Source organism: Nelumbo lutea, chromosome 4, assembly GCF_056320005.1.
Source record: "Nelumbo lutea isolate HS-2025 chromosome 4, American lotus-T2T, whole genome shotgun sequence".
In the NCBI taxonomy this organism is placed as follows: domain Eukaryota; kingdom Viridiplantae; phylum Streptophyta; class Magnoliopsida; order Proteales; family Nelumbonaceae; genus Nelumbo; species Nelumbo lutea.
Window position 1 is genome coordinate 43,080,483 of NC_142687.1, and position 17,698 is coordinate 43,098,180.

General features: G+C 40.5%; 1 protein-coding gene across 1 annotated transcript in view; it reads right to left on the reverse strand.

Moving 5' to 3' along the window:
• D-CDES (D-cysteine desulfhydrase) overlaps positions 1 to 17,698 on the reverse strand; it is a 44,601-nt gene that overhangs the window by 19,397 nt on the left and 7,506 nt on the right. Inside the window, exons 5-6 of the mRNA XM_088984363.1 lie at positions 13,718 to 13,809; positions 12,757 to 12,849 (exon numbers count right to left, since the gene is read on the reverse strand). Of these exons, the coding sequence (XP_088840489.1) occupies positions 12,757 to 12,849; positions 13,718 to 13,809 (185 nt within the window). The remainder of the gene's footprint in view (positions 1 to 12,756; positions 12,850 to 13,717; positions 13,810 to 17,698) is intronic.

Genomic DNA, 17,698 nt, shown 5'->3' on the forward strand with positions numbered 1-17,698 from the left:
GTTTGGGACCAAAATCAAAGTCCTTAGATCTGATAATGCAAAGGAATACTTTGCTCAGCCATTGACCTCCTACTTTCTTAGCCATGGAGTTATTCACCAGAGCACTTGCCCTTATACACCACAGCAGAACGGCGTTGCCGAAAGGAAGAATAGGCATATCTTGGAGGTGGCTAGAAGCATTATGTTTACCTCCAATGTACCTATTCGCTTCTGGGGTGATGCTATCCTCACGGCTGTTTATCTCATTAATCAAATTCCTTCCCGGGTCCTTGATATGAGAACCCCCTTTTCCCTTCTATACCCAGACGAGGAGTTGTTCATTGTTCCCCTTAAAACCTTTGGTTGTACCTGTTTCGTTCAGCTTCTCGGGCCTCATCATTCCACGTTTGAACCTAAGGCCTCCAAATGCATTTTCCTTGGTTATGCACAAACTCAAAAGGGTTATTGCTGCTATGATCCGGTTTCAGGGAAACGGTTTGTCCCCATGGATGTCACCTTCTTTGAGGAGACACCCTATTATCCTAGGGTTTCTCCTCAGGGGGAGAGCAGTGAGAGTGGGGCTGTTTTGAGTTTCTTTCCTCAGGGGGAGAGTAGTGAGAGTGGAAGTGGGGCTGGTAGAAGTGGGGCTGTTCCTTTACCTATTCCACTGGATAATGAAGGTTGTAGTGGTGAGGGTGGTCAAAGGGAGCCGGAGTTGAGAGTCTATCACAAGCAATGCAGGCAGGTTGATCCTAGTCTTTGGCAGTCCCGGCCAGCTCCAATTCCTTCTGCGGCTCCAGATCCAGAGCCTACTGAGATACCTCTCACTGTTGCCACTTCCCCTCCTGTGGATGACCTTGATCTCCCTATTGCCATTCGCAAAGGGAAACGACATTGCACCACTTCTACAGCTCACAGCATCTCACAGTTCTTATCCTATGATCGTCTATCACGATCTTACCGGTCCTATCTCACTTCCATTGCCGATGTCCCTATTCCAAGAACAGTGCAAGCCTTATCAGTTCCAGAATGGAAAGATGCAATGCAAGTCAAAATGGATTCCCTGTTGAAGAATAATACTTGGGCACTGGTTGACCCACCAAAAGGAAAGAAACCGGTGGGATGCAGATGGGTGTTCACTGTGAAGCATAATGTTGATGGCTCTATTGAAAGGTACAAAGCCCGGCTGGTTGCAAAGGGGTTCACTCAGACTTATGGTATAGACTACTTGGAGACCTTTGCCCCAGTAGCCAAGATGACCACCATCCGAGTTTTGTTATCCCTTGCAGCAAATCATTCTTGGCCCCTGTTTCAAATGGATGTTAAAAATGCCTTTCTGAATGGAGACTTACAAGAAGAGGTTTACATGCAATTGCCTCCTGGATTCTATGATACAGAGACAGGTAAGAAGGTTTGCCGACTGAACAAGGCATTGTATGGTTTGAAGCAGTCACCTAGAGCCTGGTTTGATAGGTTCAGATTAGCCCTTGGAAGGTTTGGTTATGTACAGGCCCAGTCAGATCATACACTATTCATCAAGAGGGTGGAGTCCTCTCTGACACTACTAGCAATATATGTTGATGATATTGTGGTGACAGGAAATGACAGTCATGAAATTGAGTCCCTCAAACAGCTCCTTCATCAAGAGTTTGAGGTGAAAGATCTTGGTGCACTACGGTACTTTTTGGGTATTGAGGTTGCTAGATCCAAGCAAGGGATTTTTATCTCTCAGAGAAAATATGTTCTAGATCTGTTGGCGGAAACTGGAAAGTTGGGTATTAAGCCGGCTGATACACCCATCGAACAAAATCACAAGATTAGTGCAGAGGGTGGGGAGCCTCTTGAAGACAAAATTATGTTCCAACGATTGGTTGGAAAGCTTCTATATATCTGCCTCACTCGGTCGGATACCAGCTATGCAGTTAGTGTTGTTAGCCAGTACATGCACTCCCCTAGAACTTCTCATCTTCTTGCGGCAAAGAGAATACTAGCATACTTGAAGAGATGCCCGGGTAGAGGTATATTGCTCAAAAACAATAATCACATGAGGGTGGAAGTCTATACAGATGCCGATTGGGCTGGAAGTGTTGATGACAGAAGGTCTACCTCTGGATATTGTGCCCTGGTGGGAGGTAACCTTGTCTCTTGGAGGAGTAAGAAGCAGAGTGTTGTTTCCCGCTCCAGTGCTGAAGCGGAATACAGGTCAATGGCTAATGGAGTGGCTGAAATCTTATGGCTAAGGTCACTACTTGAAGAGTTGGGTATTGACTATGAAAAGCCCTTAATGTTGTACTGTGATAATCAGGCAACTATTAATATAGCCCACAACCCAGTGCAGCATGACAGAACTAAACATATCGAAGTTGATCGACATTTTGTGCGAGAAAGGGTCACATCACAAGAAGTGTCTTCCGTACATCACATCTAATATGCAGCTCGCGGATATCCTCACCAAGGCTGTACCAAGGAAGAAGTTAGAGACTGACCTATCCAAGTTGGGCATGATAGATATCTACTCCCAACTTGAGGGGGAGTGTAGAGAACACTGATGTGGGCTCCACTGCAATGGTCCCCACTGTGTTCGTAGGACAGCAGTGTAGTTATTTGTTTCAGTTATAGTAGTGTCAGTTTGAGTTAGTTTGTTAATTCAGTTGTTATTTATTTCAGCTTTTATTTACTTTATTTATTATGTAAGTACCAAGGGCAGATGTTGTTAGACAGTTTTTGTATGCCCTTAGCTTCAATCTGATTTGATGTACTTTTGTTATTTAGTGGAAATAAATAAAGTGCATGTTTGATTCATGTTGTTTGGTTTAATTCTGTGTAAAACCCTAAAACTGGACATTTATAGAGACTCATGTTAGTTTTAAATGTTCACAGCTGTTGGATAAGTCTGGGGAGATTTATCCTGCCAAGGCTGATACTGGTGTGCCACCAAGTGTTGGGATGGCCTGTCTCAGCCACCAGGGTAAGACCCGAGGCACATGCAGTATGGGATTATTTGAATCCTTGAATCGGACCAGATTTCCAGTATTGCCATGGACCTTGGAGATAGATGGGCAAAACTGGAAAGTTACACCTGACCCCTAGACTCGATTATGACACTTCACTAGGTGTTGGATCAGGCTGCCTTTAATATGCCAATCAGAGAGATCCTTAGCGGGGATCAAAACCTGGGTATGTTGGGGCAGTTTGAGAATTCATCTGAGTGGGTGATCATAGTGACAGAATCAGCCACTTTGTCGGACAAAGGGTAATGATCGGGAATGCACTCTCTCTGATGGAAACCAAACCGCCGGCAGTTGATTTCAATCGTTGGAATTTTGTTTTGCAAAATTAATATATTTATATATATATATGTACGGTTTCAAATTGTTTGCAAATGGTTTTAATTCCCAGGATCCATGTGAGAGGAGAGTGCGGCACTATTCCTTGCAGCCGAGGGAGAGGTCCTCTCTTGTCGGGCAGTGCTTGATCATTAAGGGCTGAGATGTTAAGTGTAAGACCATTGAGGATAATACCTGATGGGATAATCTTGCACTTGCCCACAGTCCCTGGGTTTTTATAAGATGGCTTGGCCCAGGGACCACTTAATGTAAGCGTTGGGCCCATAGGGTCCATGTGATGAACTCAAGGGGGTCATTGAGTCTTTCAGTGAATTCGGCTGAGCCGAACCCATGTGGCTGGTGTGTAGATCAATGCTTGGGTCCCACGCCATACAAAGAGGCACAACTGGGCAGCAGATTGGAAAGTAATTAGACACTGAACACTTAATGGGCCAGAAGCCCATTTCGAGGTGAGCTGATATGATCACCCATCCTTGGGGCGAATCTGAGATTAATGTTAGTAAAAGGATTGGGCCTTTAGCCTTATCCACTCTTGGAGACCAAATTCAAATTAGATTTGAATCTGGTAACCTCCTGATAAGATCAGGAGTAAGCTAACTTTATCTACAGATAGGATTAAGATTATCCCCTATCCAAATACTGATTTGGATTGGGATAACTCCTAATTAGGAGGTTTCTTAATCAAGAAGAAAGGAGGAGAAACCCTAACAAAAAAAAAGGAGAGAAATACAACAGTTTTCGAATCAAGAAAAATCGCAAGAAAGGTTCCTGCGAATTGAGATCAGATCTCATACTCCAGAAAAGAAAAAAAGGCAGTTCAGCCTTTTCGCCTTTAGAGTTCTCCTCCTGCCGCTGCCATCTCCTTTGCAAGATTAGATCTTTGCAGAAAAGAAAGTCAAGAAATCTGTTCTTGACATCAGTCTTGCAAGAAAGACTGAAATAGATTCAGTGTTTAGTGATTCCAGAGGATACTTGCGAAGGATCCAGTGTAGGACGCACCCTGCTGGTTCTGTTCCATCCACAGCTGTGTCATCTTTAGCAGGAACAGATCTTGGAGCATTCTTTGGGCGTGAACACCAACTTTGGGAGATAGTGCTTCTCCGGATCAGGTATATTCCTCCCATTTGTCTTTTGGTACAGATCTGGTTTGATTATGGTTCAAGTAGGATCCTTGAATATTGTATTCTAAATTTAGGGAATAAGATTCCCAGTTTGGAGAAGGTAGGAAAATTTTTGAAATTCGCCCACCCATTCCGCAACCTTTATGGCGTCCATTAGATGGATCCTACTATTCTTTCAGATGTGTCCTTTTCATTATGTACTAAACATAACCTATAAATATTAAGAGAGTGGCGGCGGCAGATTAGTAAGAATATGTCCCTCCTTTCAACAACTTGTGTTCTCTTGCTTCTCTTCTATTCTCTCTCCTTTCTCCCTCTTTTCTTCTATTTTGCAAACCTAAAACCTATTAGGATTCAAGACTGATTACAGTCTTGATCTTCTACTGATTTCTTTGTTGAAGGAAAAGACCTAGAGGTTATTTGAATGGGACAATTACTAAACCTGATGAAACAGATGCCAAGGCCTTTTTGCAATGGAAGCTAGACACTGTTAAAATAGTTTCCTAGATTCTAAGTTCAATTGAACCTCACGTTGTTGTACCCATGAGAAGAATGCAAACAGCCTATGAGATGTATACCTACTTGAAGAAGGTTTACCATTAATCTATCAAGACAAATAACTAATTGAGTCTAATTTTTGCTTACTGCCAAGGGGATAAAAAGATACAGGAATACTATGCAGGCTTTCTTGACTTGTGGGCAAAGTATGAACTGGTTCATATTGATCCCTCGGACTCCTCAGAGTGCATTAAATATCTTCATAAGCACTTTGAGAAGACAAAGGTGAACCAATTCGGCTAAGGGAAGAGATACCATTCCAGATTTGGATTTTGTGATGGGAGAGTTGCCAAGGGAAGAGACTAGACTTATGATTATTACAAACATAGATGGAAAGTTGATTGATTCTAGGGATGATACAATTTTTATTGCACAAGGGAGTAAAAATTCTACTACCAAGGATTTTTCCAAAACCCACTATCATGAATGTAAAGGGTTGGGACACATTGCTTCTCATTGCAAGAAAAAGAATGTCTAGACTTATTAAAAACAACATGGTCATCCAAGTGTACCATGAAAAAGAATCAGCCACAAGCATATTAGGTGACTGAGGCATAGACTATTGATGCCTTTGCTCCCAAAGTTGAATCTTCTGCTTTTATGGATGAGGAAAAGATACAACAATTGGTATCCTCTACTATCTCATTTTTTTTTCTGTTATTGACTTATTTGGTGAGTTCTCTAGTTACTGCACTTCTCCCTCTCATGTTTGGATAATTGATTTTAAGGCTACCAATCATATGACCGGAGCCTACCCTGAACCTATAAGTAAATGTTTTGAGACTCACCATATACACATTGTTACTGTAAATGGTAAGAAACGAAAAAGAATTGGGAGTAATGATTTATGCCTCAAGCTTTCACCCTTGACTTCCTTGTCCCTTACCAAGACTTTCTTTGTTCCCAATCTTACTACTAACCTTGTTTCAATTGGTCAACTTGTTGATGAAGGTCACATTCTAACTTTTTCTTTTGATGTTAGTTTAATTCAAGACTAGTGCATTGGAAAAGTGAAAGGGAAGAGGCATAGGTTGGGCCGCTTGTTTGCACTGGAGTTTGAGAAATCTCCACGGTAGAATCATCTGCTTATTTTTGTTATTCATTTAGTCCTATTTTGGGTCAAAGAAATAATGTATGGATTTATTGTATAAATGTTTGGGTCACCCCAACTCTAAAAAACTCAAGTTTTTGTTTGATTCTAGCTTTATTAGACATAAAATTCCTTCTTTACAGACTTTTGATACATCTTGTGTTACTTGTTTAAGTAAAAATCGTACTTTTCCCTTTTCTCACACAGTTGAACATGCTACCTCTCCTTTTGAAATTATACATAGCGATATATAGACTTTATCAGTTGTTTCACAATTGGGATACAAGTGTTTTATATTGTTCATTGATGATTGTACCAGGTTCACTTTTTCCAACTTTTCAGTTGGCCCATGCTATGGTCCGAGTATAATTTCAATCTAGTGTGTAAGAAAACCCTATTCGATTCTAGGTTAAAGTAGAGAAGAAGAAAAGAAAAAAGAAAAAGAAGAAGAGAAAAGAAAAAGAGTTTGGCCAGATTAGGAAGAAGAAAAATCAGTCCTCCCTAGCCGACCCACTTGTATTTATTTCAAATAATAGAGTTACAAGAAAGACCATATTGTCCCTCATGAAAGATGGGACACATAACTTAAACTTAAATAAAATAGACCTTTCACTCTCAAACAGATAAACCAAAATGACCAAAATACCCCTGATTCGTGTATTCTAACACTCCCCCTCAAGCTGGAGAGTATATGTCATATAGTCCCATCTTGTCACAAATATAATCTACTCTGCCCCGAGACAATCCCTTTGTAAAGAGATATGCCCACTGATTTCCTAAGCTCACATGAGATGTGGTTATCACTCCACTTATCACTTTCTCTCTTACGAAGTGACAATCAACCTCATTATGCTTAGTTCTCTCATGGAAGATTGGGTTGGAAGAGATGTGAACAGCAACTTGGTTATCACAGTATAGTTTCATAGGTTTATCAACTGAGAACCCCATCTCTTGTAGCAAGTTCTTCAACCATACTAGTTCACATGTGGTATGAGCCATAGCCCTGTACTCAGCTTTTGCACTACTCCTTGCCACCACTATTTGTTTCTTGCTCTTCCAAGTTACAAGATTGCCTCCAAGGAAGGTACAATACCCTGTAGTTGATCTCCTGCCTGATATAGAACCAGCCCAATCAGCATCTGTGTACCCTACTATCTCAAGGGTCCCTCCACTCCGGTATAGCAAACCACGACCTGGAGCACCCTTCAGGTACCTAACAATCCTTAGAACTGCTTCCCAATGAGGAATCCGAGGATGTTGCATAAACTGTCTCACCATACTCACAGTAAATGATATATCTGGTTGGGTAATGGTCAGGTAGTTCAACTTTCCCACCAACCTCCTGTATCTTCCAAGATCATCAAACTCTTCACCTGCATCAACACTCAACTTGGCATTGAGTTCCATAGGAGTCTCTACTGGTTTAGCACCTAACAACCCCATTTCTTCAAGTAGGTCAAGAACACATTTTCTCTTACATAAGTTAATTCCATGTTTTGACCTTGCAACCTCTATTCCCAAGAAGTACTTCAGCTTACCCAAATCTTTCGTATTGAAGTGGTCCTGTAGGAATTTCTTCAACCTGTCGATTCTGTTACTGTCACTCCCAGTTATGACAATATCATCCACATACACCACTAGCAAGATTTTTCCATCTTTTGAGTCATGGCTGAACACAGAATGGTCTACCTAACACTGTTTCATCCCGAAGTCTTTCACCACTTCACTGAACCTGCCAAACCAAGCACGTAGAGATTGTTTCAGTCCATAAATTGCTTTTTTGAGTCTACAAACCTTACCATCCTCCCCCTGAGCAACAAACCCTGGTGGTTGCTCCATATATACTTACTCAATGAGATCACCATGTAGAAAAGCATTTTTTATGTCAAGTTGTACAAGAGGCCAATCATACATAGTAGCTAATGAAATCAAGACCCGAACTGAACCAATCTTAGCCACAGGAGAAAATGTCTCCATATAGTCCACACCATACAACTAAGAATAGCCCTTGGCCACTAACCTGGCCTTCAATCGCTCCACACTACCATCTGGAAGATACTTCACTGTGTAGACCCACTTACACCCAACAACATGCTTACCAGGAGGAAGAGCAGTGAGTTCCCATGTGTGATTGTGTTGTAGAGCAGAGAGTTCCTCTTCCATGGCTTGCCGCCACCCTGGGGAGGTAAGGGCTTCCTGGACAGTCTTGGGAATGGAAATAGATGATAGCAATGATATAAAGTTGCGATGAGAAGTAGACAGGTGAGCAGCTAAAACATAGTGTGAAATAGGATGAGAAGTACAAGTGCATTTACCTTTCCGCAGGGCAATAGGAAGATCAAGATCTGAGGGAGAAGAAGCAATGGCAGGATCTGCCGACGATGGCTGAATTGGAGGAGGGGCCGGTGCTCTTCTGTGGGTATACACTTGTGTGATTGGTGGCCTCTCAGTAGTAACTGGCATAGGATGTGAATCTACAACAGGAATGGGAGCCACGGGAAAGGGATCTGCAACAAGGACTGGAAGAGGAACCACAGAGGAAGGAGAAGAAACCACAGCATCTGAGAAAAAGGAAACTGATTCAAAGAAGGTGACATCAGAGCACACAAATGACTTATGGAATTTAGGGTTATAGCACTTATACCCTTTCTGAGTCCTCGAGTAGCCAAGAAAGATACACTTAGTAGCTTGTGCATCTAACTTGTCCAAACCAGGCCCCAAGTGTTGAACAAAACAACACATCCAAAGACTCTTGGGGTGAGAGGAAATGGAAACAATGTGGGAAACAACACCGAGAAGGAGGATTGACTTCCAATGATGGACATGGGCATCCGATTGATCAGAAAACAAGATGTGAGGACGGCATCACTCCAAAAATGCTTTGGGACATTCATATTGAGCATCAAGGACCGAGCAGTTTCAAGGAGATGTCGATTTTTCCGTTCAGCTATATCGTTTTGTTGTGGGGTGTAGGCACAAGAAGTTTGATGAATTATCCCATGGTGCTCTAAGTATTGCTGAAATGATGTTGAGGTGTACTCTTTGGCATTATCGGAGTGAAGAATTTTAATATGAACACCAAATTGGGTGCGTATTTCAGCATAAAATTTTTGAAAGATAGAAAACAATTCACTGCGATCTTTCATAAGATAAATCCATGTCATCCTTGAAAAGTCATCAATAAAAATTACAAAATACTTATAGCCATTGTATGACATCACTTTGATTGGACCCCAAACATTAGAATGAACTAAAGAAAAAGGACTCGAGACACAACTATCAACTCTTGGACTAAAAGAGACTCTATGATGTTTCCCAAGCTGACATGACTCACAATCCAAAGATGAAAGATGACTCAAGGAAGGAACCAACAACTTCAGAGCCTTGAGAGAATGATGACCAAGTCTGCAGTGCCATTGAAGAGGAGTAAGAGACAACTGAAAAGCTACTGAAGGGCCACCACCATCAAGGTAATACAATCCACCTGCCTCATGCCCTCCACCAATCTTCATCCCCGTCTTGAGATCCTAAAACACACAAGAAGAGGGATAAAAGGTTATGGAACAGTTAAGAGATTTGGTTAATCTAATAACAGACATAAGGTTAAAGGGGAACTTGGGAACATATAAAATAGATGATAAAGACAAGGAGGAGAGATCAACATCACCAACCCCACAGATGGGAGATGTAGAACCATTAACAAGTGTAACTGTTTGAGATGTAGAAGGCCGAGAAAGAGAAGAAAATACATTACGAGTCCCAGACATATGGTCTGAGGCTCCGCAGTCGATGATCCAGTGTGGAGGCTTGAAAGCCAAACAAGCCATACCTGAATGGGCAAGGGTAGCGGTGTTCTGCTGAGATGTCTGAAAGAACTGCTCATATACTGCACGGGGTACACTCACCATCTCCTTGCTAGAAGCATTAATAGATGTGGAGAGAATTGGGTCAGTTTGCTGACTTTCAGTAGTTGTACCACTTCCTTTAGTCATAACATGGTTAGCCCAAGTACTGAGTGGACCACGTAAATCATAGCAGAAGTTAACCGTGTGCCCCTCTAAACCACAATGTGTACACTTCCTAGGGGCATTACTTCTTCCTTTACCACGACCTCCCCCTTAGTCCCGACCTCCACTCCGGCCACCAGCACGGTTAAACATGGGACCACCACGCTTACCTGGAGGTCCACTACCACCACCACCACCTCTATTTCCACGGCCACCCCCTTTAGTCACCACGAAACCAGATCTGTCCGAGAGAGAGGAATGCTCTACAGACTCAATAGATGTCCTCTTAAGACAGGCAAAAACTTCTTCAAGTGAGGGAAGAGCAACCCCCCCCAGTATTTGTGTTCGGACGGGCTCATACTCAGCCTTCAAACCCACCACAGTAACTAGAGGCATACTCACCTCCAAAACCACAAAACGACGACTCCTTTCTGGCCCCTTGTCGAGCTTCCACTCAAGCTAGCAGAAATTTGAAGGCTGAAAAAGTTGGCGGCAAACCCAGGAAGAAGACAGCAGCAAGGAAGAATGAAAGGAGAACAACATTTTACTGTTATGATACCTTGTAAGAAAACCCTATTCGATTCTAGGTTAAAGTAGAGAAGAAGAAAAGGAAGAAGAAGAGTTCGGCCAGATTAGGAAGAAGAAAAATCAGTCCTCCCTAGCCGACCCACTTGTATTTATTTCAAATAATAGAGTTACAAGAAAGACCATATTGTCCCTCATGAAAGATGGGACACAACTTAACTTAAATAAAATAGACCTTTCACTCTCAAACAGATAAACCAAAATGACCAAAATACCCCTGATTCGTGTATTCTAACATAGTGTACCGATCCTCTGCTTGAACTCAAGGGGAAAATACTATGATGGAGGTTTTCTATCCTATTCAAAGAATCATGGAATACAAGTTCAACGAAGTTGTCCAGAAACTCCTCAGCAAATGGTATAGAAAAACGTAAGAATGGACATATTCTCAATGTTGTGATAACTTTTCTACAAGAATCACATGCTCCACCTTCCTTTTCGATAGAGACAACTAGTATAGTTGTGTTTCTAATCAACCATGTCCCTTCTTCTATTCTTGCTAACATGTCTCCTTATCTGAAATTGTTTAGTTGTCCTCTATGTTTTGTGCATCTTCCTTCTCATGAACGTTTTAACCTTTTAACTTAATTTGTTATGTGCGCCTTTGTAGGGTATAGTCCTAACCACAAGATTTCTTTGTTACTATCCTTCTAGTCGTTGTATTTGTATTTCTCAAAATATTGTTTTTTCTTAGTATATTTTTTTCTTCTCTGGAGTAGCCAAACTGTCTACACCATCTATTTCTATTTTATATGACTTTGATTCACAAGATGTTCCGTCTTCAGTTACTATAAAGGATTTTCTCATCTTCTCTCGCAAGAAAGTTTGTGGTCTAGCACCTGCGCCTACGACCCCCTTTCCTCCCAATCCAAATCATCAATTTGCTTCCTCCACTCCTTTGAACCACTCTACTCGTATTTCTTGACCACTTAACTACTATGTTTTCCTTCAAACCATAACTCCCCTGTGGTCTTATCTTCCACAAATATTCTCACTCTTCCAATAGGCCATTAGCCGTCCTCAGTCAAGAGATGACATGGACACTAAGTTTCAAGCTTTGCATGAGAACGACACTTAGGATCTCGTTCCAGTCCCCTCAGATGCCTCTATTATTAGGAGTAGATGGGTTTATTCTATCAAGTTGAAGTCCGATGGTTCACTAGATTGGTATAAAGCTCATCTCTGGCCACTAATGACATAGCCTTTAGAATTCATTGTCACTAGCACCATGGCCCATCCCTTGTCCATCCCTTGCCCATCATACTAATACCCATGAGTCACCCCTACCTCCACTTATAGAGTATCCTAGAGTACATTTAACTGAAACTCCTCCAAAGAGATAACACAATGTGGAAAGAGAAACCAAAACCAACTAGGCCAGAATACACTTGAGGATATTCTGCCTTCCTTTTTTTTCAGTTTTCCCAGAAAAAAAAATCATTGAATGGTGATAAACCCTGCATATAAAGCAGATCAATTAGACATAATGGCTACAAATGATAGTTCATACAAAAGGAGCTTAATAAATAATTATTAGTGAACAGAATCAAACTGAATTTTTATAGTAGCTCTAGTGGAAACCCTGGACCATCCAGAAAAGGTGGAGTTTTCAGAAACCATTAAGGCAGAATTGTGGCTTTATGCTCAAGGTCACTTGGTCATGGAGATTCTCTGAGGACAGATATATTAGCATTAAGACAAAGGTTGAGAATTTCAGAGCAGCTACACCTCAGAGAATTTGATGTAGAAGGTGATTCTAAATTAGTTGTAATCACAGAGTAGCTATTACAAGAAGTGTGGCACCTAGCAAAAGAATTGGGAGTCAGATTCAGATGGGCTAAAAGAATAGAAAATGGCTTGGCTCATGCACTCACTAAGCAAGGGACCAACAGGGCTAAGCTGTTTTGGGCCTTCTTTTTAAATTAACTACATTGTAGGGTTGTAATACGCACTGTAACAGTGTAACTACACTTATATGCTATTTAATAGAATATAAAGTTTCCAATAAAAAATAATTATTATTATTATAAGTAAGATTTAGAGAACAAATTAGAAGAGAAGAGCAAGACCTGCCACATGCTACAACAATGTCATCAAACCCAATTATTCCAGGTCCCTGTTGAATTTGTTGTTGAATCTCTCTAACTGCTTCAATGTAACCCCTGTAATTTTTAGGAAAAAAAAATAAGAAAAGAAAGTGGACAGGAGGGCAACTATTAGGCCATCATCATATTGCAGACATACCATCATTTAAATGACATTATTATCTGAGAACAATAACAAAACAAGGGTGCTCAACAAAAACCAAATAACCAAACCGAACCAAGGAAACTGAACCGAGAAATCCAGTTAAGCTAACTGATCAATTTGGTTTCAGTTCAGTGTTTTTCAAAAGTTGGTGGTACCAATTCAGTTTTGGTTAAGGTAAAAGAAAACTGGAATATATAAAATACATAAATATAAATATATTATATTTATAATAAATTTATTCATACTAATTATAAAAATAAATATATTTATAATAATTATATTATAAATTTACAAATTTATTTATAATATATTGTAAATATAAAAACTGAGAAACCAAAGAACCAAACTGGTCAAAAACAGAACCAATCAACGGGTTAACTGCTTGGTTTTGGTTCAGTTTTGGTTCACAGTTCTTCAAATACAGTGGTACAGATTCAGTTTCAAAAGGAAATAATTTAACTACCAAGTGCATCATTCTGTCACTTCAACAACACCAACACATTTCTTACAAAGAAAAAGGAAATAAAAGGAGAAGGGAGGGTTTTTTTGGCAAGAGATGGGATCATATTTCATTAAAATGAAATGATTCAAACAAACAGAGAAACCTGAAAGCAAATAACTTCATAGCTACAGAAACATACAGACCACACATTATGACAATGAGAAACCTATATCAAATAATGCAGAAATGAATAATGCTCAAGCCACAGAAAGTTCAAAAAATACTTTTAAAAACACAAATAAAGACAAAGATTAAAACATCACCAATCTCTATCTCACCAAGTTCCTAGAGAGTTTGATCCACCAACAGGAATGACATATGGCCTTCTCCCTTCACTTAATAACTTTTCCTTTAGTAAGTTAGTGAGAACCTGAATACAAATGTGGAATTGTTCATTTTCTAGTTGTAAAATTACAGTGTCGAGAAGGGAAACAAACCAGTAATATCAGGAATTGAAAATTGCAAGAGTAAATTAAACTATATACAATTTAAGCGGGGATATCTTTTTCCTTTTTTATCTTTAACGAGATCAAAGAGTGGATTACAAATATAATAAAATTGTGGCAAAAAAAGAGCAACTCTCCCTATCCACACAGAGGGAAAAGGAAACAAAATCGTAATCTTCATCGACCAAGCATTTCAACACATGAACTCGACTGCCATTAATGTAGCCCCTAGCTAAACCATCTACCATCAAGTACCTGACCTTAGATTAAGCCTGAATTAGGTGTCCTCTATGGAAGCTAGGGCTTTACTGTTTGGTCTATGTGAGAAAGTGGTCCAGTGTCCAACAACAACATGAGACCCCCCCCCCTTCCACCACCTCAAACTAGGGGTGCAAGCCGGGTTAGGTCAGGGTTGAAAGTCAACCTCTCTAAAAGCAAAATGATGGCAGTTGGTGAGATTAGTAATATTCATGAACTGGCCGATATATTGGGATGCAAATTTGGTAGCCTTCCTTCAAGGTATTGTCTGCCACTTGGCACAAAATGCACTTCAAAGGTCATCTGGGAACCAATACTAGAGAGGGTGGATAAGAAGTTGGCAGCTTGGAAAAGCCAAGTACTTTCAAAAGGGGGCAAAGTGACACTTATCAAAAGTGTTTTGGCAAGTCTTCCCATATATTTCATGTCAATATACCCTATCCCGACAAAAGTAGCAGAAAAGAATATAAGAGATTTTTTATGGCTCGGGTAGAAAGATTCATCAAACAACCACTTGGTAAACTGGGAACAAGTTTGTAAGCCTCTATCACAGGGGGACTTGGAATAAGAAGTTAAAAATTTCAATGCTGCACTATTGGGTAGATGCTGTTGGAGGTTTTCAGACAAGCCCAAAGTGTTTAGAGTAAGGTCATAGCAGAAAAGTGTGGGGTTAGAACTTAGAAGTAATGGTTGGGATGCAGAACCTTCCATTTTGCCATATGGATGTGGGGTGTGGAGGGAAATTTCCAAAGTCTTCACATGGTCCTGTAAAGGTTCAAGTTATAAGTTGGAAATTCGTAGAAGGTTAAGGTTCTGGGTTGATCCCTGGTGTGGTGACAAACACTAAAAGACTTGTTTCCGGCCCTTTTTAGATTGGAAGAAAATAAAGACACCATGGTGGCTGAGTCCTTTGTGGTGGATGGCAATAGTTTCTTCTAGTGTTCCTTCAGAAGGAATTTCAGTGATACAGAATTTGAAATGGTTTCGTATCTGCTGATCTTGCTCCAGAATCAACATCCAAATCTGGCATCCCAATAAGAGTTTGCAGCTGGAACCAATCAGGTGAATTCACTGTCAAGTCCTATATGGGCCCAGTGGATGAACCCCAGGAGTATTTTCATAGCAAAGCAAATTGGGGGTTTGCAGCTCCATCAAAGTAAAGTTTTTTGTTTGGGTAACATCCTTGGAAAAGTGCCTCACTAAAGACATGCTTTCTGTGAATGATTCGATTAACACTAGTTCAGTCCTAGGTCTGAGATAAAAGGAAAGAAGAGAGGAGAAGAAGAAAGGTTTCGGTCTGAGAAGAGGAAAAGTCAATCTCTCTCAGCCGACCCACCTTATATTTATACTCTTTGTATTAGATTACAAAAGACAAATATGTCCCTCATTAAGTATGGGAGACACAACTTAAACCCATACGAAATAGACAACTCAACCTTAATTAAGTAGACAAATGACTAAACTACCCTTGTACTATTGATTCTAACACTCCCCCTCAAGCTGGAGAGTATATATCATATAGTCCCACCTTGTTACATATGTAATCCACTCCTCCCCGACTCAATCCTTTTGTAAACAAATCTGTCCACCGGTTTCCTGAACTCACATGAGTTGTATTTATCACTCCACTTATCACCCTTTCTATTACAAAGTGGAAGTCCGCTTCAATATGCTTTGTTCTCTCGTGAAAGACTGCATTAGAAGAAATGTGGACTGCAGATTGGTTATCACAGTACAACCTCATGTGTTAGTCAACTGAGAACTCCATCTCCTACAGCCACACTAGTTCACAGGTAGTATGAGCCATGGCCCTATGTTTTCAGCTTCAACACTGCTTTTTGCTATCACAGTTTGCTTCTTGCTCTTCCAAGTAAGCAAATTGCCACCAAGAAAGGTATAATACCTTGTAGTGGATTTCCTGCCAGATCCAGATCCAGCCCAATCAGCATCTGTGTACCCCTTTATCTCAAGAGTTCCTCCACTCTTGTATAACAATCCACAACTTGGAGCTCCCTTCAAGTACCTAACAATTCTTAGAACAGCCTCCCAATGTGGAACTCGAGGATGTTGCATAAACTAACTCACCATACTTACTACAAATGATATATCTAACCAAGTTATAGTCAGGTAGTTTAATTTACCCACCAACCTCCTGTACCTTCCAGGATCATGAAACTCTTCACCTGCATCAATACTCAACTTGACATTTGGTTCCATGGATGTTTCAGTTGGTTTGGCACCCAACGACCTTGTTTCTTCAAGTAAATCAATGACATACTTTCTTTGGCACAAGTTAATACCATGCCTTGACCTTGCATGGAAGTGATCATATAAAATCTTCCCAACTTCCAATTCATATAAAAAGTTCTTCAACCTGTCAATCCCATTGTTGTCACTACTAGTTATGACAATATCATCCACATACACCACTAACAAAATCTTCCCAACTTTCAATTCATAATTGAACACAGAATGGTCTACTTGCCACTATTTTATGCCAAAGTCCCTCACTACTTCACTGAATTTACCAAACCATGCACATGGAGATTGTTTCAACCAATAAATCACCTTCTTAAGTCTGCAAACTCTACCATTCTCCCCCTGAGCAACAAACTCTAGTGGTTGCTCCATATATACCTCCTCAACAAGATCACCATGTAAGAAAGCATTTTTTATGTCAAGCTGAAAGAGAGGCCAATCATACGTTGCTGCTAAAAAATCAACACCCGAACTGAACCAATCTTAGCCACAAGAGAAAATGTCTCTATATAGTCAACACCAAATAACTAAGAATAGCCTTTAGCCACTAACTTGGCTTTCAATCTTTCCACACTGCCATCTGGAAGATATCTTACTGTGTATACCCACTTACATCCAACAACATGCTTACTAGGAGGGAGAGGGGTAAGCTCCCACATGTGATTGTGTGCTAGTGTAGACAATTCCTCTTCCATTGCTTGCCCCCACCCTGGAGAGGTAATGGCTTCATGGGCATTCTTAGGAATGGAAACAGATGATAACAAAAATATAAACTGTCGATGGGAAGCAGAAAAGTGAGCAACAGAAACATAATGGGAAATAAGATGAGATGTACAACTATGTTTAGCTTTCTACAATGCAATAGGAGGATCAAGGTCAAAAAGATGAGGTACAACTATAGGATCTATCGACAATGGCTGAACTGGAGGAGGGACCGGTGCTCTTCTGTGAGTATACACTTGTGTGATTGATGACCTTTCAGTATTAACCTGCACTAGAGAAGACAACGACTAAGACACAATAAGAACCATAGGAAGGGGGTCTTCAACTGGAATGAGGAGAGGAAACATAGGAGCAAGAAGAAGAACATCAGAACTAGAAAAGAATGGAACAAATTCAACGAAAATGAGATCAAAACACACAAAATACCAATGAGAGCTAGGGTTGTAACACTTATACCCTTTTTGGGTTTTGGAGTAGCCAAGAAAGATGCATTTTGTAGCATGTGCATCTAACATATCCAACCCAGGCTCTAAATTCTAAACAAAACAAACACATCCAAAGACTCTAAGAGTA